General features: G+C 35.6%; 1 protein-coding gene across 1 annotated transcript; it reads left to right on the top strand.

Annotated features, from left to right (window-relative positions):
- Positions 1-27,384, top strand: LOC135084686 (titin-like). Its single transcript, XM_063979457.1, has 6 exons — positions 1-149; positions 9,587-9,649; positions 10,869-10,931; positions 19,483-19,575; positions 22,962-23,099; positions 23,479-27,384. Exons 2-6 carry the CDS (start codon positions 9,647-9,649, stop codon positions 26,713-26,715), a joined length of 3,534 nt encoding a protein of 1,177 aa, XP_063835527.1. The 5' UTR covers positions 1-149; positions 9,587-9,646; the 3' UTR covers positions 26,716-27,384.

Raw genomic sequence — 27,384 nt, 5'->3', positions numbered from 1 at the left:
CGGTCGACTGACGCGTGAATCTTTCACTAGCGCGGGAATTTAAAAAAGTGCATATCAACTGACGAAATATTATAAAGTGTGCATGTTTTTTTGCTTGTGCGTGTTAATTATTTTAGTGTATGTTAGTGCGTGATTTGTATTTGATAGCAGTGAGTATTTGTTGTATAGTTTTTAGTTATTTAAAGAGTATTGAAATCGGGGTTCATGAAATTATGAATAAAACTATATGTCAATACAGGTAGGTATACAATAGATAGATAATATTACGGATTACTAATGTTTGGCCAAAAAACGTTTCCCAAATTTACTTACCACATCGTAAACAACGTTTCGCAAATTTTCATTTCGCAAAACAACTTATAGCAAATTTTTAATTAGCAAATGTCATTTTTGGCATATTATTGTTTACCAAATTATTGTTTGGCAAAGTATGTTTTCCCAAATGTTTCATTTGGCAAAACTTGCTTTTCCCAAAATATTTCATGATAAACAGTTTACAAAATAATTTACAAATGACAACTAAACAATTTAAAAATCTATTTAGTAGGTACGTGCTCTATTTATGAGAATATTAAATCGCCAAATATTTTTTTTTAAGATTAATGCTATCATTAGTGTCATTTTAATACAACTTTAGTTTTTTGGCTCATGTTTTGACTTCAGCTTCCTATTCTGGACATGAAAAAGCACTTCTTGTCACGTTACTGACACAGTGAAAACTATACGCAGTAGCTCCTCTTTTTATTATCTTTAGGGTATTTGAAATCACCAATCGACGTACTTTTTAAAACTGTCAAAACGAGACTCATATTTTTTTTTTGGCAGCAATACTAGCCGTGAAGTATATTTTGTCAACTGTGATTGTTTCAATTACAATGCAACCAAAAATTTTAATTTACAGGTAATATAATTATAATTAATTAAGTTTTTAAGACCTGAATGAAGTACCTTTTTAAAAAGTTGTGCTTTAGAATTTATTGAAGAGTAATGGCAAATACCCAATTAAGTGGTATAAGTCCAATTTTATTATAAAATGTGACATGTGTGTGACACAGTTTTGGTGCGGTAATAAACTGGATCGAGTATAATTCACATCAATAGTCCCCGGAATTAATGTAAATAAAATGATAAAAATTACCCAAATAGAGATTATTTATTTATTATTTATTTTATTATTTATTTATTTATAGATTTATTTGTTTGAAAGATTACCAGTTTTAATTGGTGTGTTGTATGACTGTATCGAATTAAAGTCCATACAACCTCTATTAACTCACACAGGACCATTTTATAGTGTCAAAAACCTTCTTAAGATGCTTCTTGAGATTTGCGTATTCTCCTTACACCTTTGGGGCTAGTTAAAATTCTGAACAATGGTCTAAATTGGCTGTTACATTACTAGTTACAATTGCTGCTTTAGTAACACATAGGAATAACACGCACATAACACTAACATTCGTGCTAGCAAAAACATTGCAAAACTCACTTACTACATCCAATTGAGCTGTGTCTGTTCCTACTTTTTTGTCGATCAACACAGTTGCATATGTAATTACGTCACTATGTATAATCGTAGTAATCGATCGACATACTCTCGATTTCGTTTGCGCACGCGTCGCTATCACGCAAATGGTTTTAACTGCGGATTGAGTTATTTATTTAATGATCTAGTTAGTATTATAGTTTTTTTTATTATTATTTTTACGCTTTGGAACTCACTAACGGGTCAAAAGTGGCCCAGTCCTTTATAAGGCTTATTATTATTATAGTTACTATTATTTACTAACTGTAAAATTTTCTGATGTTCCGTTAGGTGTTCGTATAAGTGTACAACAATATTTCACAAAGTAATGTTCATAGTGAGCTGAAGGAATTAGTCACTCTTTTTAAATAAGGGTTTCAACGATTTTAACGTTTATTTGATTCAATATAAAACATGTTCAAAAATACATATTATATCAATAAAGTAATTATTATTACTTAATATTTAACCTTTACTTTGTTGACATATCACGAAATCTCAATGTTTTACGAAGAAGAATTCAAGTGTTTTTGGCGTATTAAATCATACCTTTTTCTTGATTATTTTGCCACAGACTGCCTTAGACGTGTTAACGAACTTTCAACGCACGTTAAATTAACAAACAAGAATAATTAAAACTTCGGCACCACTTATCAGTCAGTTGTAACAAGTATTATCGTGGTAACGGTAGTGACTACCGTCAAATTGTCAGACTTAATTATTGTGTCAATTATCAATTGGAATTAAGTACCCACAGTTATAAAATAATCATTATTTTGATGAATTACCTATTATTATTGGATTGTTAATATAGTAATTGTAATGCCTGTAAACAGCTTTTAAAATTAATACAATTATTTTTTTTCTTTTGTATTTGCTAAGTTCGGAATAACTACCTACTAACTTTTTCAAATACAGTTTAATAGCTCGATCGATAATCATTAATTTAACAATTATTTTGACAGACTTCCATCATGGTAACTGAAAATGTAGATGTATGAAAATTTTCATACATCTACAAAATCAGCTGGTTTTCCGAGTAGGTATGTTGAGCTAAACGAAACACACATTCTAATAATTTTCTAAGGGGTGAATAACATGCATTAAAAACACATTGATTGTGTGTATTGATTAACACAAGTGATTTTAAAACACCTAATTAGCGAGCTAAGCAGGTGTGTCTTACACTCATTAATTGCCGTGCCATAAAGCATTACAATTATGTACACTCAGGTCACAAAAACTTGGATTAAAAGATTGTTTCTTGGTTATAAGAATTAGTTGTTATGGTATTTAAAATTAGAGAATTTAATATTTCCGTAAAAAATGAACCTCCTATACGGGTACAGAATAAGTTGTTCAAACGGTAAATGAATAAGTATACATACAATGTAAGTAAGTAAATATCTGAATTAATATGAAATTTATAATGAAATCTGCGTAATTTTATTAAAGAGTGTTCGATGGACTCATAATCTTCAGATAGCGAGAGATCTAAGATTTGTAGCGCTCTTTGGCTTACGTCTAACAGACGAATTCAGCTGTCTGAAATCATCATCATTATTATTTATTAATAATTCTAGTATTATTTTATTATAATCACTTATAATATTAAGCAATTAACGATGAAGTTACGTATCTTCAACTTGATGAGTTTCAGGAATTGAATTTATTAAAACAATAAACGTCAATTCATTATGTCATACACAGTGTCATCGTTATACTCGTATGTTAAATCCTATTTAATAGACCTATGAAAGCTTTGCACGTGGCTTTGCTCAACTTTATCAAATACATAATACTTAATACTACCTACATAATAATAACTATCTGCTTGCCAAACAGTGAGTTAAAAGACGATTTAAGTAATATTTCATAACAAGACAGAAGAAAGTTATAGTTTTTCAGACGGACTATACCCACAGATGGTATCAATGAACAAATTATAATGACAAATGCCCAACGAAAGTAAGATTTCTTTCTTCATTCATCACTTTGAAATATTCCAATTGGTGCGGAGTGAAGAATCGCTTTGTATGCGAGACTTAATGGGTATTTTGTCTTTAATAGTTTTTTGAAGATTTATGTCCATTGTCGTAACATGCCAATTGCCAACCTCTAGGCACTGCTGTGCGGAGTTTTTAATCAACGCACAGCCCAAACAACTGGACGGATCGGGCTGAAATTTGGCATGCAGGTAGATGTTATGACGTAAGCATCTGCTAAGAAAGGATTTTACGAAACTCCATCCCTAGGGGGGTAAAACGGGATCCACGCGTACGAAGTCGCGGGCGGCCGCTAGTTTGAACTATTAACGTTTAAATCATAGACAAAAACCAATTGGATATTAACAGCGTCTGTGGTGTACTTAGTTGTAGAGATCTTTCTTGGTGAAGTTCAGTTCTCTGGTGTGACACACAAATTATATTCACTTTAGTGTAATTTTAGGATTTGCTGATAAGATAGATAGGAATGAAGATAATTTCGTACTTTAGAATGGAAGAAGAAGAAGACCAATCTAGGTATCGCCAAAATGGCTATAACCAAGAATCATAATTTAGCTGTTATTGCTTTAAAATATCTTTAACTAGATAAAATAAAGACCAATAACTAATTAACTGTATAGGTACGTAGTTACGTACCTACCTCAGATCATAGAAGGGTTCCCTTTCTATGATCTGAGGTACCTACTGAAATAATAGGTATTAAATAATATGAAAGATGTATACCGTTTTTGTAAAATGTCTTCTACTAATATTAAAAATGATACCTAGTTATAAATAAAACTTATTCACACTTGATTGAGGATGTTCTCACGCTGAAGGTTTTTTAAGTAGCGTTTAGGAAGTTCTTGTAGTATTTGTGTCTCATACTAATTGCATTGTTAATAATATTGAAAAGTTATACATTTTCGTTTAAAAAATTGTATTTTGTTAAAAACGACAATAGCCCAACAGTGAAGGTATCGGACTGGACGGATCTCATCCGAGGAACGCGGGTTCGATCCCCGCCGAAGCTGGACTATTGTGGCGAAACCTCTAGCTAGCTAGAGTCTAGTAACACAAAATTTGGCTTGGAGATAGTTTGAGTAAAGATTTGAGTATTGAGTATTGAGTCCCGGGAAAGGACATAGGATAGTTTTTATCCCGGTTTTTGAAATAGGGACGCGCGATAAAGTCTTTCTGAGACAGACAAAATTAAACGCGGGCGAAGCCGCGGGCGGAAAGCTAGTAATATAAAACCATGTTAAAAAGCAAATAAATGTTTCTGATTTAGAAAAGGTATGTTTAAAATTGTATACCTTGTGTATTCTGATTTAGTCTAGTAGTATACTTATTACTTAAATAAGTCTTTGTCTAAATACATGTCTTATGGTTACATTCTATAGGATTCGTGTCTGTGGAACATAATGAGAGTGAAGTGAGGTCATGCACTCATCTCACTCTTGTTTTCATTAAGTTTACAGTTATTAAGCTAGCTCATAATCTAGTGAAACCGCACGCTATGTTATAAAATGTGATCATAGATAGCATGTTTTTCTAATCAGTTTGTTAATAACACATTAAACACTTACTACATGTTATAGGAGGCGTTTATGAAAGCGAAGTTAGTAAATTTTTACAGTATTTTTATTCAATGAAAACATTCCGAAAACTCTGTAAGAATATTCATGACTTCTATTCTTCTTCTTCTATTTTTTCAGGAAATGACACCACATTATAAAAAGCAAATTGCTCGACCATACAAGTCGTAGGTACTGTTAGAGCCATAAGAATGAAATGTTGTTAATAAAATATCTTTAGCAAAACAAAATCACTAATAAAATCAATCTTTAAATATTGTTTCATAAATAAATAAACTAAATTATTTACCTAAATACATTTTATTGTTAACTGCAGTTTAATATCGCTTCGCGGGTAATTTAATTTTACATATTTACTTATCGGTAAGCATGTGAGAGTTGTCAATTTGTTTCAAGTGCAATTTAAAGAAACTGTAAGGTTTTTAACACCATGTTATCAGATCGTAATCGTCACATAGAATAACTTGGTGAGAAGAGAAACGAAAGAATCGCTTATATTAAAACAAAGTCCTTCACCGTCTGTCTTTCTGTTCGCGAAAATCTCAACATACCTACTGAACGGATTTTCATGCAGTTTTCACCAATAAATAAGAGTGATTCGTAAGGGCTGATTTGTTGAGCATAGGACCTGTGACCATAGTACAATTTTTGATCCCGGATTTTGAGAATATGTGCGATAAAGTCTTTCTGAGACTGATTGATATACACGTGAGTGAAACAGCGGGCAAAAGCTAGTATTCTATAATACCTAAATATTCACGTATTTTAGAACACTATTGTTAACATGGGTATATTGTTAGAACAAAATGTCTCACGCTTCAACGGAAGAACGGATTTGTCTGAGATTGTGCATTGAAAGCGAGTAAATATACTCTCAGGATAAAAACAAACAACAGTATACTCTCTCCATTAATTTATCTGGCAGATAGTGTTACCTAACTGTTACAAAATCAGGAACTTGTAAGCTCAATGCCCGCAGCGCTTTTGGTCGCGATCGCCAAAGTTAAGCAACGATGCCGTGGACGGATGCGGATGGGTGACCATTCCGATCATACTTACTTGCAATTAGGTATGGCAAGCATCTTTCGGAATGCACGTTAAAAGTGGGCCCCGATTAATTACATCTATTAGTCGAATAGTTAGATAACACCTGACTTCAAGATTGGCTGCTACCTTACCTACCTTATAAGATAGGCCCCCTTAATTGATATATTTTATTGTCCGTGGTGCATAATCTTTTCTTAAAGGTTTTAAACCTTTGTTTGTCATCCGCTTTGCAATGGAGGGAAGTCGAACCTTAATTTCGAACTCCTCCTATGTTCTTCTGATTAATTTCGTTGCGGGTCCAATGACAGTTTAAAACTTTTTAAAGTTTAAAGCATGTAGCCTTACTACCCCACAGTTGGGGTAAGGCACAGTGGGACTTACTGTAACCCTCAAAATAGAATGTAAATTTTATCAAGGCACTTTACCACTGATCTTTCCTAAACTTCATATGTTACAAAGTCAGCAATGTTTCACAATAAGCCATTTTAAGTTTTGACTGGGGATAGTCCAAAAAAAAATTATTTACAGTTTGACTTTCCCCTATTTGATTCACTGCTTGCATACTGGAGCTTCTGTTCTTACTACTTTTCATACGCATGAAGGCATTAAGTCCCATTAATACATATTAGTGTCATTTTTAAGTACCGACATACGATATACGCAAAGCTGTAAATCAATGGCTTAAAACAAAACAGTCGTGCGATAAAGTGACAAACGCACGCAACGGAAGTTTTCTGTTTTCGACGCATTGATTTACCGCAGTCAACTTCCTAGTTAACAGAAACATAACGATGCGTAAACTTGTGAAAAACATGCCTGTATTTGTGTGATGTACATTGTAATAAATGTATCTTTCTTTCTTTCTAAACTTGTGAAATACTCGTATAGCAATCCAACTGCGACGTGCCGTCGATCAAGAGCTGATAATTTACGACTTAGGCTTTGACAGTTGATGACGGTTGGTCTGTAATTGTTTTATTCTTGTTCCCATATTTCATTAGCTCATTAAATGTAGAGCCCCGGAAAAAAATCTATTATTAATCATTGAATTAGATTCGTGTCAAAATATTAAGTAAAACAGTAGGTACTTATCATTATTCTTTGGTGGAATAGTAGGAACTGAAAAGATTTTTAATTTTTTTTCACGAATGGGCTTTGACAGTCTAAATCAATGAGAGCGACTCTGGGGGAAAAAGCTTATTTGCTTAGGCTGAGTTTCACCACCTAACTTTAACGATAACCGATGTGTTTGTATGGAGTTTGACGGAATTTTGACGTTTATTAAAGTTGAAGTAAGATTATGCAACACAGCTTTAGTGTATTTACTATACCTACTTAATTTTTCGATTGTTATATACAGGGTGTTCGGTAAATGGGTATATGAGCCGACACTAGCCCATGTTAACATGGGCATATAAATGGTATGGTGAAGTCAGAAAATTGATATCTTCATTTTAATTATTTTAATTTTCATACAAATCGGATTTTATCTAATTTATTTATTTTGTATATATCTTATATCATAAAACTTAGATAAAAGCGCTATAAATACGGCATTTCCACGCCATTTCAGAATACATCTGAAAACAATTCGGCTAATTTCTAATTGAAAGTAACAAAACAAGCGTTAGATACGTGTGTTAAAATTCGCGAAAACACAAATAATAGACATTGTTTCGCACCTCTATGCTCCGACAAAACTATAAATTAAAATACAAAGGTGTTGTTACCAAAAAGATAAAAGATATCAGCATGTTCGTGACTTTCTTACTTAAGTTATTGGATTTTTGAACTTTTTTATTTGTATAAAAATTACAAGTCCTCACACGTTCTTCTGTCGATCACTCCCATTTACCCGTGTAAGTCGTGTTAAATGCAACTAAGAGACACGTGGACAAAATTAAATGTTGAACATAAGGCTTACTAAAACCATCCTGGTTGGCATCGGGAGAGGCCAAGTCCTCTATTAGCATCTAGTAAATTAGAAGGTGTTCTTGAAGTAGAGTCTAAATGACCTGATGATAATGACTATAATTAATGACAGAAGATCTCTCTTAAAAATCTACTACAAGTTGTCAATCGAGTCGTCCATAAAATACGGGACTATTCCCACCTCTCGTTCCCGCCGCCGCAACTCCTGTGTAGCCAGGATCTACAGCTTGACCGCCAATAATAACCCACCTAGTAAGTTTGTCGTCCATAAAATAGTCCAAAATTAAGTGATCATTAAACTGAGCTTACTTATTCCAAGTTTATTATAATCTTATGCAATAGAAAGACATTAAAGTTACGTCGGATTCCATTGTAATGTCCTATTGTTTGTAAAACTATTAATTTGCCAAAAATAGACGTTATAATACCATTTTCCCATAACAGATGTTATTCTTTTGGGATTAATGGTCTGCAATTATAGAAAACAATTTTTGAGGTGTGTCATGAATTTAAGAGTTATTTATCTTCACATTTCGTCTTTTTAAGTAAATAACAAGTTTAATTTGGTCTACTTTTTGTGTTTCTGAAAATCACACTTGTATTTCAATGGGATGACAAGCAATATAATTTTAATCGATTGAATAAATATAGAAATTAAGGTAACCCATTGCACCCTCTTATTTTAACTTTAAGAAACAAAGTTGTTAATAATCAAATATGCTATTCTACTAAGTTTTTTCTAAATACGTACTAACGTGCTAGTACCTATTCTATTCTATTTCTAGTAGGTATTTCTAATTTAACGTCATTAGTAGGGATCTCTATAAGGGCACTGCATTTTACAATTATTAAATTAATACATTTTGTAATTAAAACCGCTTCATCTGGTGTTAGGTTAAACTTTCATCTCGCGGTCCGAAACGACCACAGTTTTCTCTGTCCTTGGTATTTGCGGTGAAGTAGAAATTATATCGAATTAATACTTTTATCTAGGCTAGCCTAAGGAACTGTTAAATATTGTAATACATAATTTTCTATCAATTAAAAAGTGTTTTATGCATAACTAGCGGCCGCCCGCGACTTCGTACGCGTGGATCCCGTTTTACCCCCTTAGGGGTGGAGTTTCGTAAAATCCTTTCTTAGCGGATGCCTACGTCATAACATCTACCTGCATGCCAAATTTCAGCCCGATCCGTCCAGTGGTTTGGGCTGTGCGTTGATAGATCACTATGTCAGTCAGTCAGTCAGTCACCTTTGAGTTACGAGTATTATGTATATTTAGATGGTGTCTGATTCCCAATTTCCCATAGTACACGGTTTGCTAGTTTACAAATACAAAATTTATTTATTTAAGTTACTACAAGTTTGAGACTATGACATTGTGTTCAAGGTTTTTTCATAGTTATCACCTGTCATTATGCATTAAAGAATTGAGTATTGAGTATCGATTGTTAGATGCGATTGTTTTTGATGATTATTAAACTGTATTTTTATTGTTTCAGGTATTTTCCTTCCGCGAGTAAAACACAAAACGCTCATCATTGGTGCGCCGTCAACGAATCATGGTAATCTTAACAATATTTACATAATTTACATTAAATAAGAATATCTAACCAAAGGGCAATTTCCATATAAAATATGAGGCAAAGACAGAAGAGATTTTTCTGGAAAATTCAAAACTTTTTAACAAGAACTTAATAAGTAGACATAACATTTGGGAAAAACCACTGTAAGTTTTCGGCATTACAAAGAATATTTTAGAATTTTGTACAAATGGGTAACAAGAAATACTCATAGTCCAGCAGTGGACTGTAAAGGGCTGTTGATGATGATGATGATGGGTAACAAGAAATAAGGTAATTATAAAAAAACTAGCATAAAGACTGACTGACTGACTGACTATAGCATAAAAATATCATTAGGGAATTACAAACCTTAGACTACTAAGTCACCAAGTAGGAGAAACCATTTCCAAGCATTGGAATTTGCTTAAACAGCCTTTTACTAATCCGCGGTTTAAACTAACTGTGAAAGCCAGAGAAATTGAGGGCATGGTCAATCAGGATATAGAGCAGCGCCGGGAGTCGGGACTAGTATGCAAATAACTGCATAAATAACAAATATCCGTCGGTTATATTTAGCGTTCACATTAATTCAGGGCTGCTGCACATAAGGTCAGTCTAGCTGGTTCGTTGTCCAACAAAAATATTTGTTTGACCATGCCTGAGCGCACCCGTTTATGAGTGTAAAAAGAAACCCCAAAAAATACAGAAAATTCATTCAAGTACTTATATACCTAAAAGATTCAAGATTCATTACATATTAATACAAAAGGTAACTATGAGCGGGAAGAGCCTGGATGCGGGCAGCGCAGGACCGTTCATTATGGAAAATCTTGGGGGAGGCCTTTGTCCAGCAGTGGACGTCATTTGGCTGAAACGACGACGACGACCTGAGGCCACAAGGTGTTGGTGGTCAGTCGCTTTATTTCAAAAGAATGTAAAACGACAACATAAAAAATCGACGACTCATGTCGGGATTCGGTGGTTTGGTGTGTGTAGACTGCATTAGTCTTGCATGTGAAATTGTATTGGATTATTTTTTCGTGTGGTCCTTAAGTTATTGTTTAATTTATTAATTAGAAAATCATCTAATTATTATTAATTACTTCAGCCAATCCTACATTAATTGCCTGAACGGCATCTTTCACAAACCTGCTTCAGTCCTAATTGAATTGATTTCACCTTAGCTTAATTTAATTAAGATAAAATTAATTTATTTCAGTGGGTGCGCGCGTGGATCGCGTTCGGTGTAACTACTTGCGCCTGGGCACAAGATACAAACCTTGTGAGTAACAATTTACAATTTATTTTGTAAAAGAAGAAAATAAATACTTTATTGCAGTTGAAGTAAACAGTAGTTTAATAGTAATAGCTCTATTAATACCTAACTATTTTATTACTTTTGTAATATTTACACTGTAAAATAATCGCAATGTAGGTTTAAATAAAACTGGTTGTTATGATGATTCAGTAACGTAATGTGACGTTAAAAACGAGAAATATTTGGCTGCAAATACAATAAGTATAATTTATTGTTAGTGATTAACGTCTATTTCGAAGTAACATTAGTAAAACATAAAAACAGTGTAAAATTAGTCAGACAAAGAACTCTATTCTCAACTTTACTACATTATGAACTCTATCGTCCCAAAAATGTGCATTTAATATCATAGAAAAGTGCATAATATACGAAATCCATATTATATGATTATGAGAAATGCACTTACTGTCCTGAATCGAGTACACATTTTATAGCCACGATAGCCCAACGGTGAAGTGGCCGGACTGGCCGACTTGAGATCCGAGGAACGCGGGTTCGATTCGAATCCCACCGCTACTATGGTGAGCCCACTCGTAACACAAGCTTATTTAGCTTAACACGAGGGGCTAGTGGGACAATTAGTAATTTGTGCAATGCAAATTGTTAATAATGTTAAAAAAACAATGTGCGTCAGACCGCCTGTAGACGTAGAGAGAGTTGCGGCAATATCATAGTTACTTACTTGTGCTTACAAGTAAGTAACTATGATATTGCCGCAAAAGCGAAATTCTCGCAATACCTAGTTCATTAAACTACTCCATTTTCCCTTATTTATTAGTCATATAAACGTCAAACGTCCATAGCAAGCGAAACAATACTTTACTACCGATTTCCGGAGAAAGTTCATACGATACTATACCGGCACAATCCACAATAGCAAATGCAGATGGAGTCTTATCTAAGATGGAGTACAATGGATGAAAACTATAGTTTTTAGTTAGGAGGACGAAGGTACTCGTAATTAAATGATCCGAGAACTACGTTAACAATTCATTTTATACACAGATGTTGGAACTCGGAACTCTTGTTAAAATGGCGTGAAATGGTGTATTATACTTTTCCTAGTTGCTGGAAATTGTTCTGAGACCGTTTGATGCCGTTTGGTTTTTTGGTATAGGTTGAGTTATATAGGACCTCAAAAGGTAGGATTAGGCTTTCTGCTGTAAATACAAATGAATAAGGGTTCCTTGTCAGGACTACGGAACCCTAAAAAGAGGCAAAATAGGGGAAAAAATTAAAATCATTGGAAAGTCACCTCATAAGAAATTCTGCGTAGTGTAATGATTAAAACATTATCAAGTTTGACAAGAACTTAAGCTTTGTTTGATTTCGTATTTTTCAAAACTATCTTATAATCTCAGTCCTTAATGATTTCTAAAATTAAAAATACACTTCACCCTGATTTTACTGATAAAATATAGCGCTAATCTAATAATAAGATTTGCATCAAAATCTTGATAAACGGTGGTCCATTTTAGTCAAAGCTACACGTCCGCCCACTTATTTATTTTAACTTACAGATAAAATTATCAGTCGAGCCAATTCAACTGGGCACTTACTCCAAATCGGCTTTCAAATCCGTGGTTACTGGTTAATATTACTTAACTGATACTCCGTTTATCATAATTCTATTCAACCAAGTGGAAGTAACTCGTGCTTTCACTGCCGGAGACAAGGCGAGCTTAAAGTACAAATGTAATGTAGAGACGATCGGTAGAGTTGCTAACGAAATGGAATCTTTATTTTCGTAAAAATATTTTCTATCAGAAATATCTAAAGGTTAGTTGTTCGTTCGTTTCAGCCGAAAGACGTCCACTGCTGGACGACGAACGAAGTTGTAATGTCGTTCCATGTTATATTTTGTCTTAAAAATATAAAGAAAGAAAAAAAGAGCTAGGCAATTGCGGCAGTTGTTGTGCTTACCTTCAAAGTTTACAAAACTCTAAACATATACAAAGGACACAGATCAGAAAGAAGTATGGGTAATAAGATTGATTTACATTACTTACATACTTGCATATAACTGTTTTGAACTGATATTTTTCAAAGCTCTTCCAGTAAATACAATGTTTCTAACTAATAAGTATTTGCAAGATTAATGCATTACAATAATCACAAACATTAGGTAGGTACACAGTGCGCGTGGACGCAAGGGTGACACACGAACCAATCACAGAGCTCTATGCGTTCGATTTGCTGCTTGACTTAAGCAAGCATCGTTTGTAAATACGAGCGGTAGTATATGTTATAGCTAGTGGGCGTACTTACCCTTGCTACTTTACAACTAAAGCTTCACTTATGTAATTTTAGGGCGCTTACATAAGTTTATGGGTAAAAGTAAACGCTCTAACTGGACCGGATTATTTATCGATCATTGGATCTATATTTATTGCGGTCTCAATAGACACGGTAACTATTAATTTATTGCTAAAGAACATGCAATATATTTTAAAATCCCTTCAATTTTCACGTGTCATGGAAAGGTTTGGTTGAACTTTCATTGCTTCTATATTACGTAGATCTACTAACATGTAGGTATGAGCACTTCATATCTTATACATAACTAATATAATAGACTTAGTTTCAATAGAAGGATCACTCTTCTGCAGTATTTCTACAAAATTCTGGGAGAAAAATATTAATTATCGCACTACTAAACATTACAAAAAGTTATACTTGATAAATGCTTGTCTTTTTCTGCCGTAACTCTTTGTTAATTCACTCAATAACACCAAAAAATTAACAGCTTATTAAAATACGGTAGAAACCCAGGTTATCTTTATCTTTTAAAACATCTTTCCGGAATTCTGATGTAAAAACAAAAATGTTTCAGACAGCAGTTCAATATTCAATGAACTAAACATTAAAATGTTTTATTTTAATGTCAATTAACACCACAGTCATTTATGAGGTGTAAAATCACACCAGTTTTAGCAGTTTTTAGGGCTAAATTGGAGTTTTTCAAAAAGCTTTCAAAAAAGCAATCCTTTTTGTTTGATTAAGTATAAAATTACACCCTGTATAATATTCTCGCGTAGTAAAATTGAAAATCAAAAGTAAATTACGACCTAGCTTTTCTTAGCACGGCGTACCCTACAAAAACTGTCTGCTCGGACCACTTTCATCGTTCGTGGCTACACCGCTTTTACTCCTGGTTTTCCTTCGTATATGGGCCTGCCGGGACCAGATGCCGAGCCTATGTCTTCCTTATGTCATATGGTATGTGCATGTGCATATGGACAGTAACTATGGGTTACGTGCTAAAACTGATTTTGCTGGTCGAGTATTTGAGCTTGAGGAAAAAGACGACTCAAAAGCAACAAATAGCTTATTAATAAAACTAATTGTTTTTTTTTTATTTGAACATCAATTATTAATTAAGCCTTTAGAAATAGAAAGTTTTTATTTGACCCGAAAAACAAATGAAAATAAAAATAAATGAAGAAAAAAAACTATACCTAAATTACATAAAAATGCTACTTTTTTTGTTTTTATTTGTGCCAAAAAGCTTTAGATTCTCGTATATATACCTACCTATTTTTTGTTTCAATTAGCGTAGTATTATGAAAATCTTGTTAGCCGCAAAATAAGAAAAGCTATCTAGTTATTCAAGTTAAATAGCTTAATAGGAATTAGATACCTACTAATTAGTAAATCTACTCTACTTAGCATCTAACTCCAACCATATTATTTGGCCCTGCATTTTGGGTACCTATGTAAATATGCCCAAAGTTTTTATTTGCCATCTTTCTTGACTTTACCGTATAATTTAATTTTCCACCAAAACCAACAATCTCTTCATACATCACCACACATTTTTCAGTCTATGTGCATGACCTGGATCAGTCCAACTTCCTCGATGTATTTGTGCCAAAAACAATGAAAAACCAAACACCGTAACTTCGCGTCGTCATCTTCAATAATTGACCCAGAAACAAACCTGATTGTGCTTACATCTTACGTTTAATCTATAGATTATTGTAATATGGTAATATGGCGGTAGGCTCACCCAATAACACAATATAATGTGTTCTGTAATATTACAGTTAAAACATTGAATATTATCAAAATCAAACACACACACACACACACACACACACACACACACACACACATACACCACACACTACATAACACACAACACATAAACTAACTAATTTCTTGTTAATTATTATAATTATATGACTACATATTATATTAAATAATATTATACATATTACATAAGATGTAATTTTTAATTGTAATTTTAATTTCAATTTTCATTGCAATTGTAATTTTAACTGTCAGTCTCTAATAGAGTAAGTTTTTTAAACATTGACTTCATTTTAAGCCTTGTAACTATTTTTTTTTGATACCACGTTTTATATTTTTATATCTTAATTTAACTACAGTAATAAATTGCCTGAATTTGTGTTCCCAGACCTCAAAGTAAAGATAATACATATGTAAAAACTTAAAAAGGCTACTGCGATACAAGCTATGCTTAGTGCAGAAGCCGCTAGTTATAAGAATATTTTGTATTAAGATTTATTGGCAATAAACATTTTATTATTTATTTATTATTTATACTCGTAATGTAGGCCCTTTTGGGCTACTTATTCTAAGTTGGATAGATAAGTCCTATAAATTAAACATTCCTATTCTATTATCCTACATAATTACGTATGAAGATAACTACTCGTAATAAAACTAACTAAGCATTAAAGCCTTTTAAAAACAACTTTTGCTTTGCTTTTATCTTAACAAAGGAACAACTTTGCAAAAGCTAAGGCACAGGCAACACAAAATGAAAGTTCCTTTACTCGTACTTACCTACCTAATTAGTTTTTCATCATCTTCCTTGACTTGGCTTCCCCAAAGCTCGAGTTTGTACAAAAATAGAACTTGGTTATAGGTAAAAACTTAAACGAGTTCTTAGTCGCTTAAATTCTCTATCATTGAGCAAATATCTATTTATACTATAATATGAGCCTGCCATTGATACATCAGTTGTGTACAATCAGGTGATGATAAGTATTATGCAAGTGGATAGAAAGTGTAATTGCTATTAATTAATGGTTACAGCGATCGTTAACTACTTCCCCGTCAACTCGTCCACGCTTGAACAACCCACATAAATGTCAACAATTTTAGTTATGATAATACACTTATGAAGGTCATGTCATGCTGCATAATTTTAACACTAGAAGGGCCGGGCTGCATGCTATACCTTCAAAGACCGCAGCGGTCAATTTGACGGCACTAGAGATTAAGTGAAAATACTTACGAAATTATTACAGATTTTAATCATAATCATAATCAAATTTATTTTTAATAGTAGTAAACAATTTAGCATTAAAGTTAGTAACATTTGTAACAAGTAATAGTTTTTTTAGACTCTTTTGTACATTTTCCACAAACAGCTTTTTTACAGATAGTGCAGTTTTCACATGTTTAATTTTTTTTACAATTACTATTGATTTGACATTGCCGCCTCTTATTGTTTGTAGTACATGGTTCACTTGTTTCAGAATTAGTTTATTGTCTCCGAGTCGCAGTTAAAGTGGATTTTTTTTGACACATACTCTTCACGTAGTTCACTCACTAGTTGAAGGATAAAATCATGACGAGAAATTTTTATTCCTGTGACTTTTTGATATAGAACCACGAGTTTATAGCTGCTAAATCAAGTATATTGTAAAAAAACGTGAACAGGCCATCTTGGACTTCCAGCTCTTACCGTGTATTTGCGTGCCATTTGATCGATGATATCTACACCAAATTTTGTTGCATTATAAAATTCAACTGTTTCGGGCAGCTTTTTTTTATCAGTACCTATGCTTACGTTGGGGTGTAGAGTACTCAAAATAATAACAATTTTTACTGGTTTTCCTTGATAGGTAGTAAGGGTTATATCGGTCTCGGTTTTCATTATGAAAGTTTCATATCTTATAGTACGAATACCTCTACAAATCGGTGGTACTTCTCTTTTTGCATGCCGCATTGTTCCAACAATACTAGTCTTTTCGACCATTAGTTTTTTAGCCAAATTTAGAGACGTGAAAAAGTTGTCAGTGGTTACGTTTCGGCCCTTTTGGAAATAGGGTTGTACTAGTTTCGAAACCACATAACCACGACTGCTCACTGAACGAAACCAATGTCTACTGTAAAATGTAAACAAGCTAGGCAGTAATAACTTACTCAGAATTCAATTCAACATAAATAAAAACAAAAGTATCCACATTAGTTTGAAGAAATCGTTGTTTACTATTCTTATCGCCGCCTTTATATGTATGCCGTCACATTGACGGTGCGCGGTCTTAGTAGGTATTTGTCATCGAAACTCATATACAACATATTGTTATTTTCTTTTTCATAAAGATTTAGCTTAACAATAGCAAATTAGGAAAAGTCATAAAATATGAAAAGAAACAAAAACATAGTTTGTGAAATATTTAACAATCTTTAATAATAATAAAATCTTTAATAAATCTTTATTTGAAACCAGAAACAATTTTACACAATCATTTTAGCGTTAACATTTGCAGTAGTCTAAGACTGTGTCGCAGATGTTAGCGCCCACCTCTAAGTAGACGGGCGTTTCAGACAAAGACATTAACAAATAACATTAAGTTGGTATACATTTAACTAAGAACAAAAATAGCAGTGTGTGAATAATGTGTAGTGTATGATGTGTAGTGTATGACGTGTAGTGTTTGATGTGTAATGTGTGATGTGTTGTGTGTGATGTGAGTGTGAGTTTATGTATGTGAAATTACTTAACCAGGGCTTCCACCTCATCATAACCAAGGGTAAGCAGCCATTTACTCAGAAGGGCTTTACACTTATGTGATGTTAGAGGGTAAATGTTCAGTACTTTATTAACCTTGTTGTAAAGTTTGGGACTTATATAATCATAATGATGCTTTGCCAATACCAACCTACACCCCACTGTAACACATACTATGTCTTTTCTTCTTTTAGTCAGCGATATATTTGGATCAAAGACAAGGTCTTTATGTTTACGCAAAACAACACTTACGATAAACAATTTTCGGACAGAAAGAACCTCCCAGAAGCAGAAAATTTCTATGGTGGGATATCTGATTGGCTTCGATGCCATTACTTTCAGAACTGCCCTTTGAGCCCGTTCAAGCTGTATTAACTTTGTTTTACCAGCGGCTCCCCAAACTGTAATGCAATAAGTAATTATTGCCTGGGCAAGAGCAAAATAGGCAGTTCTTAAAGTGGCTAAGTCTGCGCCAATTCTGAGTTTACTGAAAACAAATATTAGTTTTCTAATGCGTGACGTCATGCATTTGATGTGTTCACTCCATGATAGGACACTATCGACCATGACACCCAGGTATTTAATAGTGTGCGTGCGTGATATTGGGACACAAGAACAAGGAGCAACTGAGTTCATACAACATTGGTGAGCAGATATGGTAAATGACGAGTTAGGCTGTGATGCGACCGTAGGAGCAAATGTGACAAATTTAGTTTTAGTCAAGTTTAATGTAAGCAGATTTCTAGACAGCCACATCATAACCGAGTACAATGCGGACTCAGCATAAGAGCGCGTCTCGTCCCAACTCCGTCCATGAACAATGATTGCAGTGTCATCAGCATATTATGTAACAATTTTGCTATTCAGTAAGTTCAATTTACACAGATCATTTATATATATCGTAAAGTAAGTTCAATTTACACAGATCATTTATATATATCAGGAACAGAGTCGGACCGAGAACGCTGCCCTGAGGAACACCATACGCTATCGACTCAGCTCGGCTCGTGATATTGCCAATCGTAACGTATTGCACCCTGTCAGAAAGGTAGCTCATGAACATATCTAGCACAATACCTCTAATACCTATATGGTGAAGTTTAGAGAGCAGAATGAAATTGCTTTGCCGCCAATTTGACTGCCTTGGTCTTTCTAGTGTTAAACATCACGACGCGTCTGATTTACGAACGTCTTAAATATGCATTAAAGTCATTTACGAGTAAATCTAGAACTAAAAATAATATTGCTTAACTACATTATGTACCTACCTAACTCTATTTATTACGTTTGAACGCCTGAAACGCTGAAATGATTTCAGTAAACTTTTGTATCGAGATCCCATAACTTAGACACGATCATCGTCTTGGCACAATCAGTTTACTTAGTTCTAAAAATAAAGAAAAAGCTTATCATCATCATTTCAGCCACAGGACGTCCACTGCTGAACATAGACCTCGTCGTCGTTTCAGCCAAATGACGTCCACTGCTGGACATAGGCCTCACCCAATGATTTCCACATCGCCCGGTTGGTAACGGCTGCATCTAGCGCCTTCCTGCTACCTTAAGAGGTCGTCAGTCCATTTTGTGGGCTTTAACCCCTATTTTTCCAAAATGACTAATGCACGGACGACACTGCCTCTTCAACCTATAGTTACCATAAAACTGAAAACTTATTTAGTTTGTAATAGATTTTGTATTTTACAACTTGTAGATAATTAATTTTTAATTACTTATTTTTATCATTAGCATGTCCAGAATGGCGCGCGGTTCGAATGGGGCTGGCAGCTGGGGCCAGGTGCGCCCTCTACCGTCGGCCACTACTACGTCAAACTGCCACAGGTATAATTATCGTCAGGTCATTTAGTCTCCACTGCAGAAGCACGATCCTCTCTAATATCGTTCGCTTCAACCAAAAGACGTCTCATCATCATCATCATCTCAGCCATAGGACGTCCACTGCTGAACATAGGCCGCCCCCAATGCTTTCCATGTTGCCCGGTTGGTAGCCGCCTGCGTCCAGCGCCTTCCTGCTACCTTTATGATGTTGTCGGTCCACCTTGTAGTGGACGTCCCACGCTGCGACGAATCAAAGACGTCTACTGCTAATTATATTGCTGTCGCGACTGTGCGACGGGCGCCCGCAGTGAGTGTGCGAGCGCGACAGCAACATAATTACGCGCGAGCGATAAGGATGGGTAGCTTGGGGTCATTGGACAAAATTCTACGTGCTCACAGACCGGGCTTTAGACAAAGTTCAAGGATTTTCACAAACACTGGTCACGCGCTGCGCACATCCAGGTGTTTTCCGCGACCTTCTTTATATCGATCAGCCCATAGAGTAGGAAACCCGAACCAATCTGTGGTCGCCACTCGAGGACTTCTGCCCCAACAATGGTTAAGAGTTCTACGAGCTCATGTTCTAAGTACTAATTTACCACGCAAATAGATGATTTGGCGTAAACTGACCGTAGGGTCAGCTTTGGGAGTGTAAGTGTAGGCCAATTCCTCTATTTCGAACTGTATCCTCTAGTCGGGTTGTACACGCGTTCATCATCATCATCATCATCATCATCATTTCAGCCATAGGACGTCCACTGCTGAACATAGGCCTCCCCCAATGACTTCCACATCGCACGGTTGGTGGCGGCCTGCATCCCGCGTTATATTACCAATTTTTAATTACATTTTATTATATTGATACATAACATTAATGGAAATATTATGATGTACTTACCTAGCTTTTCTTAATTTGAATATGATGATTAAAGACTCCTCAGGAAATGATACTTTCATGTTTTCTGCTGGAAATGACCGTGATAACACTTAAAATGCACTTACACTTCAGATTATCTATATATGTCGCAGTCGGATTGTATAATCCGCCGTTTTACATTACCACTAGGCATTTTACATTACAGCTCTGTTTTGTAATACGGCGGTTCAACGTTTAGGCGGATTGTCATTGCGATACGTTCTTCAATACGGCGGCCCACGTTTAGCCGCATCGTACTACTATTTAGATTGTAGGGTGACCAAACTTACAAAATAAAACAATGTTTAATAAAAATAAATTTTAATAAGACAGATTTCTTCTCACGATATTCCTTAGTTATTTTCGTTACTGTAAGTAATACTAAATTATATATTTGGCTTCAGTCATTTTTTAGTATTTTTATAAATCACAGGGGACAGCCATCTCAATACAAATAAACTTTTTTTAAAAGTTAATAATAAATAAAATATTTGGCTTTAGTCATTTTTAAACATAATGAGTAATCACAAGGTAAAAACATCTTAAAAGATATCTCAAAATCTTCACCGGCCACTGTCATAATATCATACTTTTTGCATCAATAATATTGAGTAGGATTCCACCGAACACCAGAATCCATAGCCACTTTAGCGGTTTTGATGTGGGCTATAAACCTCCAAAACTCGGTCCCTTGTCCACGGTTTTTTGACTGTTCCCCATTGTGAAGAATAGAAATTCTACAATTGCAAGTTAAAATTGTTCTTAAACTCACTGTCGACACACATAATTATAACGTTTTCTTTATTAAATTCAGAAATAACTCCGTAATTTAGCAACACGTTTTCTGCATCCGATGCCATTGTTGTTGTTATGTCAGGCAGCGCCACGGTATTGAAAATGGGAACTAAAAATTGTCAAAGCGGCGGGTAATGACACGCTGTTTTACATTGCGGCTAGCCGTATTGAAGAACGTTTGGCGCCGAATACATTCTGGCGGATTTTCATTCAGCCGTATTCAATCCGCCTAAACGTTGAACCGCTGTATTACAAAACAGAGCTGTAATGTAAAATGCCTAGTGGTAATGTAAAACGGCGGATTATACAATCCGACTGCGACATATATATAAAAATGAAACCCGTTTTCCGTTGTCACGACATAACATGAAAACGGCTTGACCGATTTGGCTGATTTTTTTTTGTAGTTTTCTAATACTCTGTACAAGGTTTTTACGGAAAAAAATATAAAGAAAATCTCTACGCTAAGGCGGTACGAAGTTCGCCGGGTCAGCTAGTAAAATAAATAAAATAAAAATTGTTTATTTCTCTCTTCACAAAGTAGGAAACATGCGTACTTAAATACAAGGTCTTATAATAGTAGTCTTAGCTTAATTCCTATCACTTGTGAGAGACTGGTGCCTGAAGTAGGTTTCAAAGAAACCTGTGACACAGGTCGCCAGGCCCCCCCACATTATTGACAGTTGGAACATACAAGATACGTATCGATGTATACATACATAGTACAGCGCAGTTGCAATAGTAGTATAAGGAGAAAAAAAGCAAAAAAGTAAGAATACGTACATTAAAAAAAATTATCGCGTAGCCCAAGGAAAATTTAGAAACAATTCCATCCATGCACATGGACTAGCGTAAGGCTTATAGTGTAGGATGATTGCAGATTGTGTTTGTGAGTGAAGTTAGTGTGTGCGTGCGTGTGTGTGTGTGTGTGTGTGTGTGTGTGTGTGTGTGTGTGCGTGCGCGTGAGGCATATGAGGTGCGTATCCAAGAAAAGGAAGGGTGAAAGAAAAGCTCGCTGATGGAAGTGAGTAGGAAGCGATAGTCCTACTAATATTATAATAATTATAATTATAATATTATAAAATTTATTGATTAAATTGAATTAAAACTACCCTCATAGCCTGACTATTATGGCTTCAACATACATAATTATAATGCGCGGTTATTAGTAGTTACAACTTATTAATTACAGGTTAATTTGATAAACACTCTCGTTATGATGTTGTAGTGGGCAATTACATGAAAGAACAAGAGACAGATACTTTAATATGTACAGTTACCTACTATAGCTAAGCCTATAGGTATTTTGCATAAGTTACAGAACTTGTTTTGGTTGGTTAGTGTAGTTCACCTATATATTTTGATCTCGCTCCAAGTCTTGCTGATTTTCTTCGCCTCGTCTGCTAGCGCCGCGGCGCCGCCAAGTTTGTTTGGACGACCGCGTTTGCGTTTCCTTGATGTAAATTTTAAATAAACAACTTGAAAAAATCGAACTGCCAAAGGCGGGCGCGGGACTCGAACCCATGACCTTCCGCTTGCCTGGCGACTGCTCTTCCAACTGAGCTACTTAGACACTGGATGAACCTGTCGAAATTTTCAAGTGTAATACGCTGTTATGGCCGCGTTTCTTGATGTAATCAAGGAAACCCTCATTAATTCTGTTCTGTTCTTATTAAAGGCTGAGCAGAGCGTGCGGTATGCGGCCGACGGCTCCGGTTACCACGGAGCCCTAGCGCTGAATGCGAGCGATGGCGCTCACACGCACATCGCCAACTTTGCGCTCGGGCAGAGGGCGATAGAGCTGAATAACCAGAATGTAAGATCCTCTTATCAACACCCTATATTTTGCAGTTTGTAGGCTTAATGTAGCTTTGGCTTTGATAGAACATACCTACTTATTTAAAAAAAAATTATAAGTGTTGTCCCTATCTAGTGATAAACCTACCTAATAATAAATCACTTGGTGGCTGTGTTTCTATTAGTTTGAGGACTATTTCAGATTAGGACATTTTGAACTGGACGCAAGTCGTCCATTTGTAGGAAATCAGTCTTATTTGAAATAATAACCCTTAGTTACAATAAAATAAAGCACGAAAGTTGTCATGCTGTGGTATTTTATGAAGTTGAAATACGAGTGCCACTTTTAGAACAAAAACTCTTCTTTGAAGTACATGAATGTTTTCTGTTCATTTCAGATAATACCCCAGCCATTCCAGTTACCAGGAGCTAACAACACCCAGTTCCATCCACAAGGACTTCCAAACGGTGCTCCAAGTACTCCAGTTGAAATATTCCTGCTCCAGCAACAGTTTCCATCAGCCGTCAACCAGGAGCTCGTCCAAGTTCTACCAACTGCTATCCCTGGGAACCTAGTCCAATACAGCCCTACTCCAAACTTCTTCTACCCTCAAAACAGCGGCACAACACAGCTTTACAACCTTCAACAACAACACCCGGCACAGAACGAGAACGATGGTAAAGCAAGCGAAAATGAACGCTCAAGACCTCTTCATAAAGAGGATATTTCTGAGCAAGATCACGAGGTGTTAACGTCGTCGGTAGTCAAAGTATTCAAAGACGCCAACTGTTCGCAAGATAACATTTCGGATTCGGTAGCAAAAGAAAGCGTTAGTGAAATAAGCCAGCCAAACAGAGTATCAACACCAAGTCCTAGCTACATTAATTGTGATATTAATAGTAATTTTGGCGCTAAAGATACAACTGGCCGACCCCTCACTTACAGAGGAGCGGTCCACTTTAGAGTAGAATCGCCTAGAGATAATGCACGAAGCGAGAGATATTACTACACAACCGTAACTCCACTGACACAGAACACAGAATACCAAAATAACGATGGGATATCGAAATTAGTAGCATCAACGCAAGATTTAATATCAAATGAGGATTTGCTAAGAATCAATCATGCTGTAGAAAAGCAAGTTAATATCCATACAGACGATATCATCAAACCCAGACCCAGATTTGGTTTGAAAGCTGAACAAACTAAATATAGGTACGAGCATCCAAGAAGCAAAATCACAGTCAAAGCTAAATTCGGTAAAATCGTCGATCATATTGAAAACAGTCAATCTAAAGAACAAGTGAAACAGACAGGTTCGAACGAGTACAAATTTGCGTCTCCCATTGTTGTAGCAGAATCCGCTGATAATTACAAAGAACAAATTGTAAATAACTTAGTATCTACGATGGTTCCTTATATTGAAGACGGCTATGAGATTGTTAGTGTCAGAAACACTTTAGAAGATAATTATAAAGAACAGGATGAAAAGAAAAGTTATAAAGAAGATTTGATAAACGTAACTCCCAGACCTATTGGACAGAAATATCTAGCACCCATCACAGTAGCTTTAAGACTTCTGAATGCTAATTATACTGATACTCTAAACTCTGTTGAAGATCACGATGCATCTGATAGTGAGTTTATTCCAGAAACGGTTGAGAGTCCTAAGAAAGAAAAAACTCTTGTCGAAATTCAAGAATCTATCCCTGTATCAATAACCCACATAAATGACGTGGAAGTGCACGAATATTTAGACGAAGGGAGAGCTAACAACAAAGGTCCGTTAGATATAGCAAAAACATTGTACAGCAAGTATATGGAATCTATAGAATCGTCGAGGAAAATTCAGAAAAATATGAATAATTTACTTTACAAATATGGTGTGGCAAGAAATCCTAACAATGAAATTAAAAATGAAGATAAAAATCAAGAGAATGGTTCAAAAGAGAATATAGATACAAGTGAAAATATGCAATCAGAAGTTCACGTAAAACCAGGAGATGATTCCAGCAATGAGAGGAGTGAGCTGATTAATTATTATGATTACGGGTCAGATAATCAGAAAATCATTCAACCGATCATAATAGAAAAAGAAGTACCAATAACGAAATTCGTCGATAGGTTTATTGAAAAACAAGTGCCTTATCCTGAACCAGTGGAAGTCGTCAAACATGTACCGGTGGACAGGCCAGTAGCCGTTCCTGTGCCTTATGAAAAGATAGTAGAAAAACCTGTTGAAGTGACTAGATATGTCGATAAACCATACCCTGTAAACATACATCATCCTTACCCAGTAGAAGTCAAAGTTCCTTATCCAGTGGAGCAACAGGTATTCATTGATCGACCGGTTCACATTCCTTATCCTGTTGAAAAAGTGATTGAAAAGCAAGTAATCCAAACGGTACCAATACCGACCCCTGTGGCAGTCCCATATGAAGTTCAGGTGCCTGTAGAACAGAAGGTTTTATACCCTGTCCCAATAGAAACCCCAGTACCAGTACCCGTTGAAGTAGAAAAGCCTGTTCCCGTAGATAGAATCGTTCACAAGGAAGTTCCAGTACCGTACCCAGTAGAAAAAAAGGTACCTTACCCTGTCCATTATGAAACTAAGGTACCTGTACCGTATCCTGTTGAGAAGAGAGTACCAGTGACGGTCGAAAAGATAGTTGAGAAACCGGTGACAGTGACTAAGGTCGTCGAAAAACCGGTTCATATTCAAGTACCGGTACCCCAACCGGTTCCTTACGCTGTTCACGTTAGAGAACCATACCCAGTCGACAGGATAGTGGAGAAAAAGGTGCCTTATCCCGTGCATATAGATCATATTGTCGAGAAGAAAGTGCCCGTAAAAGTTCCGTACCCAGTGCCGACGGTTGTCGAGAAAATTGTGGAAAAACCTGTAGTCGTCACTAAATACGTTGACAAACCATACCCAGTAGAGAAAAGGGTACCGTATCCAGTTGAAAAGATCGTCGAAAAGAAGGTACCTTACCCCGTTCAGGTTCCAGTGGAAGTCAAAGTCCCATACCCAGTTGACAGGATAGTAGAAAAGCAAGTGCATGTACCAGTAAGAGTCCCATACCCAGTTGATAGGATAGTAGAGAAACCAGTCGCCATTTTGGGTTACGGATACAACTACGGTCACGGATCGCACCAGGCTCCAGCGACACAAAACCTTCAGTATACACGGCACGATCAGAAACAGCAGTCTTCAAATCAAGTTCTAAAAGACATACAGCAAATGCAAGCCAATATACAGTCCTTAAAAGATCGGCAGAAGCAGCAAATTCAGAGCACACATTGGGGTAACCAGTACGCTTCGTCGTACCAGTACGGAAATGGAAGTAACCACAAAGTGAATGACATCAAAAAGTCGCTAGCAGAGTACATAAGTTACGTGACAAATACCCCTAATAACCAGTATTATGGTCCACCCCCTTTGCAGAACTACGATAACTGGTGGGAGAACAACAAAGATTATGTTGTAGAAATGAAAGTTAGACGGACTGACCGGACTCCTAAAGTGACCAAACTAAGGATAGAGTATGGAGGGTTTAAACCTCCTTTAATCCCAAGTACAGAGGTAGACTTGGATGGTATACCAGTAAAAAAAGATGAGGAGCTACCATGATTATGAATATGTACAATTTTAGCAGTGGATTATGAGAAATTTTCATGGACATCAGTTATGCCCATGAGTGAAGGGGTATATTCCCACATGATCCTTCTGTTTTGCCCCATTCGGAGTTGGCTCCCACCAAATCGTTATGGTCGGACCAAGGAGCCATGAAGACCATCATTATTCTATAATCCCATCATAAAATGGCGTGAGCTCGACGTATTATTTGAATAAGACATGGGTCTATTGTGCCACTAAGTCCTGTGAAAATAGCTTCAAAAAGATCGGATTTACTAGGCTACCTTGCAATCCCAACTAATATTATAAATGCGAAAGTAACTCTGTCTGTCTGTCTGTCTGTCTGTCTGTCTGTCTGTCTTTCTGTCTGTCTGTCTGTCTGTTACGCTTTCCCGCTTAAACCTCGCAACCGATTTTGATGAAATTTGGCATAGAGATAGTTTGAGTCCCGGGAAAGAACATAGGATAGTTTTTATCCCGGTTTTTGAAACAGGGACGCGCGCGATAAAGTTTTTCTGTGACAGACAAAATTCCACGCGGGCGAAGCCGCGGGCGGAAAGCTAGTATTGTAAATAATGTACGCTCTTATTAACTTATTGCTTTAATTTTTGTTATAATGCTTATTTGTGTACAGAGTACCAATAAAATTAAATGTTGTTTTGT

This window comes from Ostrinia nubilalis, chromosome 26 (assembly GCF_963855985.1).
Source record: "Ostrinia nubilalis chromosome 26, ilOstNubi1.1, whole genome shotgun sequence".
Lineage (NCBI taxonomy): Eukaryota > Metazoa > Arthropoda > Insecta > Lepidoptera > Crambidae > Ostrinia > Ostrinia nubilalis.
The sequence above is the reverse complement of the archived record's forward strand: the minus strand, read 5'-3'. Positions and strand labels throughout refer to the sequence as shown.

Bases quoted from the DNA above. Each gene is read 5' to 3' on its own strand.
- LOC135084686 (XM_063979457.1), top strand. The intron at 19,576-22,961 runs GTATAATTATCG...TTCTTATTAAAG, and splicing joins ACTACGTCAAACTGCCACAG to GCTGAGCAGAGCGTGCGGTA. The intron at 23,100-23,478 runs GTAAGATCCTCT...TGTTCATTTCAG, and splicing joins TAGAGCTGAATAACCAGAAT to ATAATACCCCAGCCATTCCA.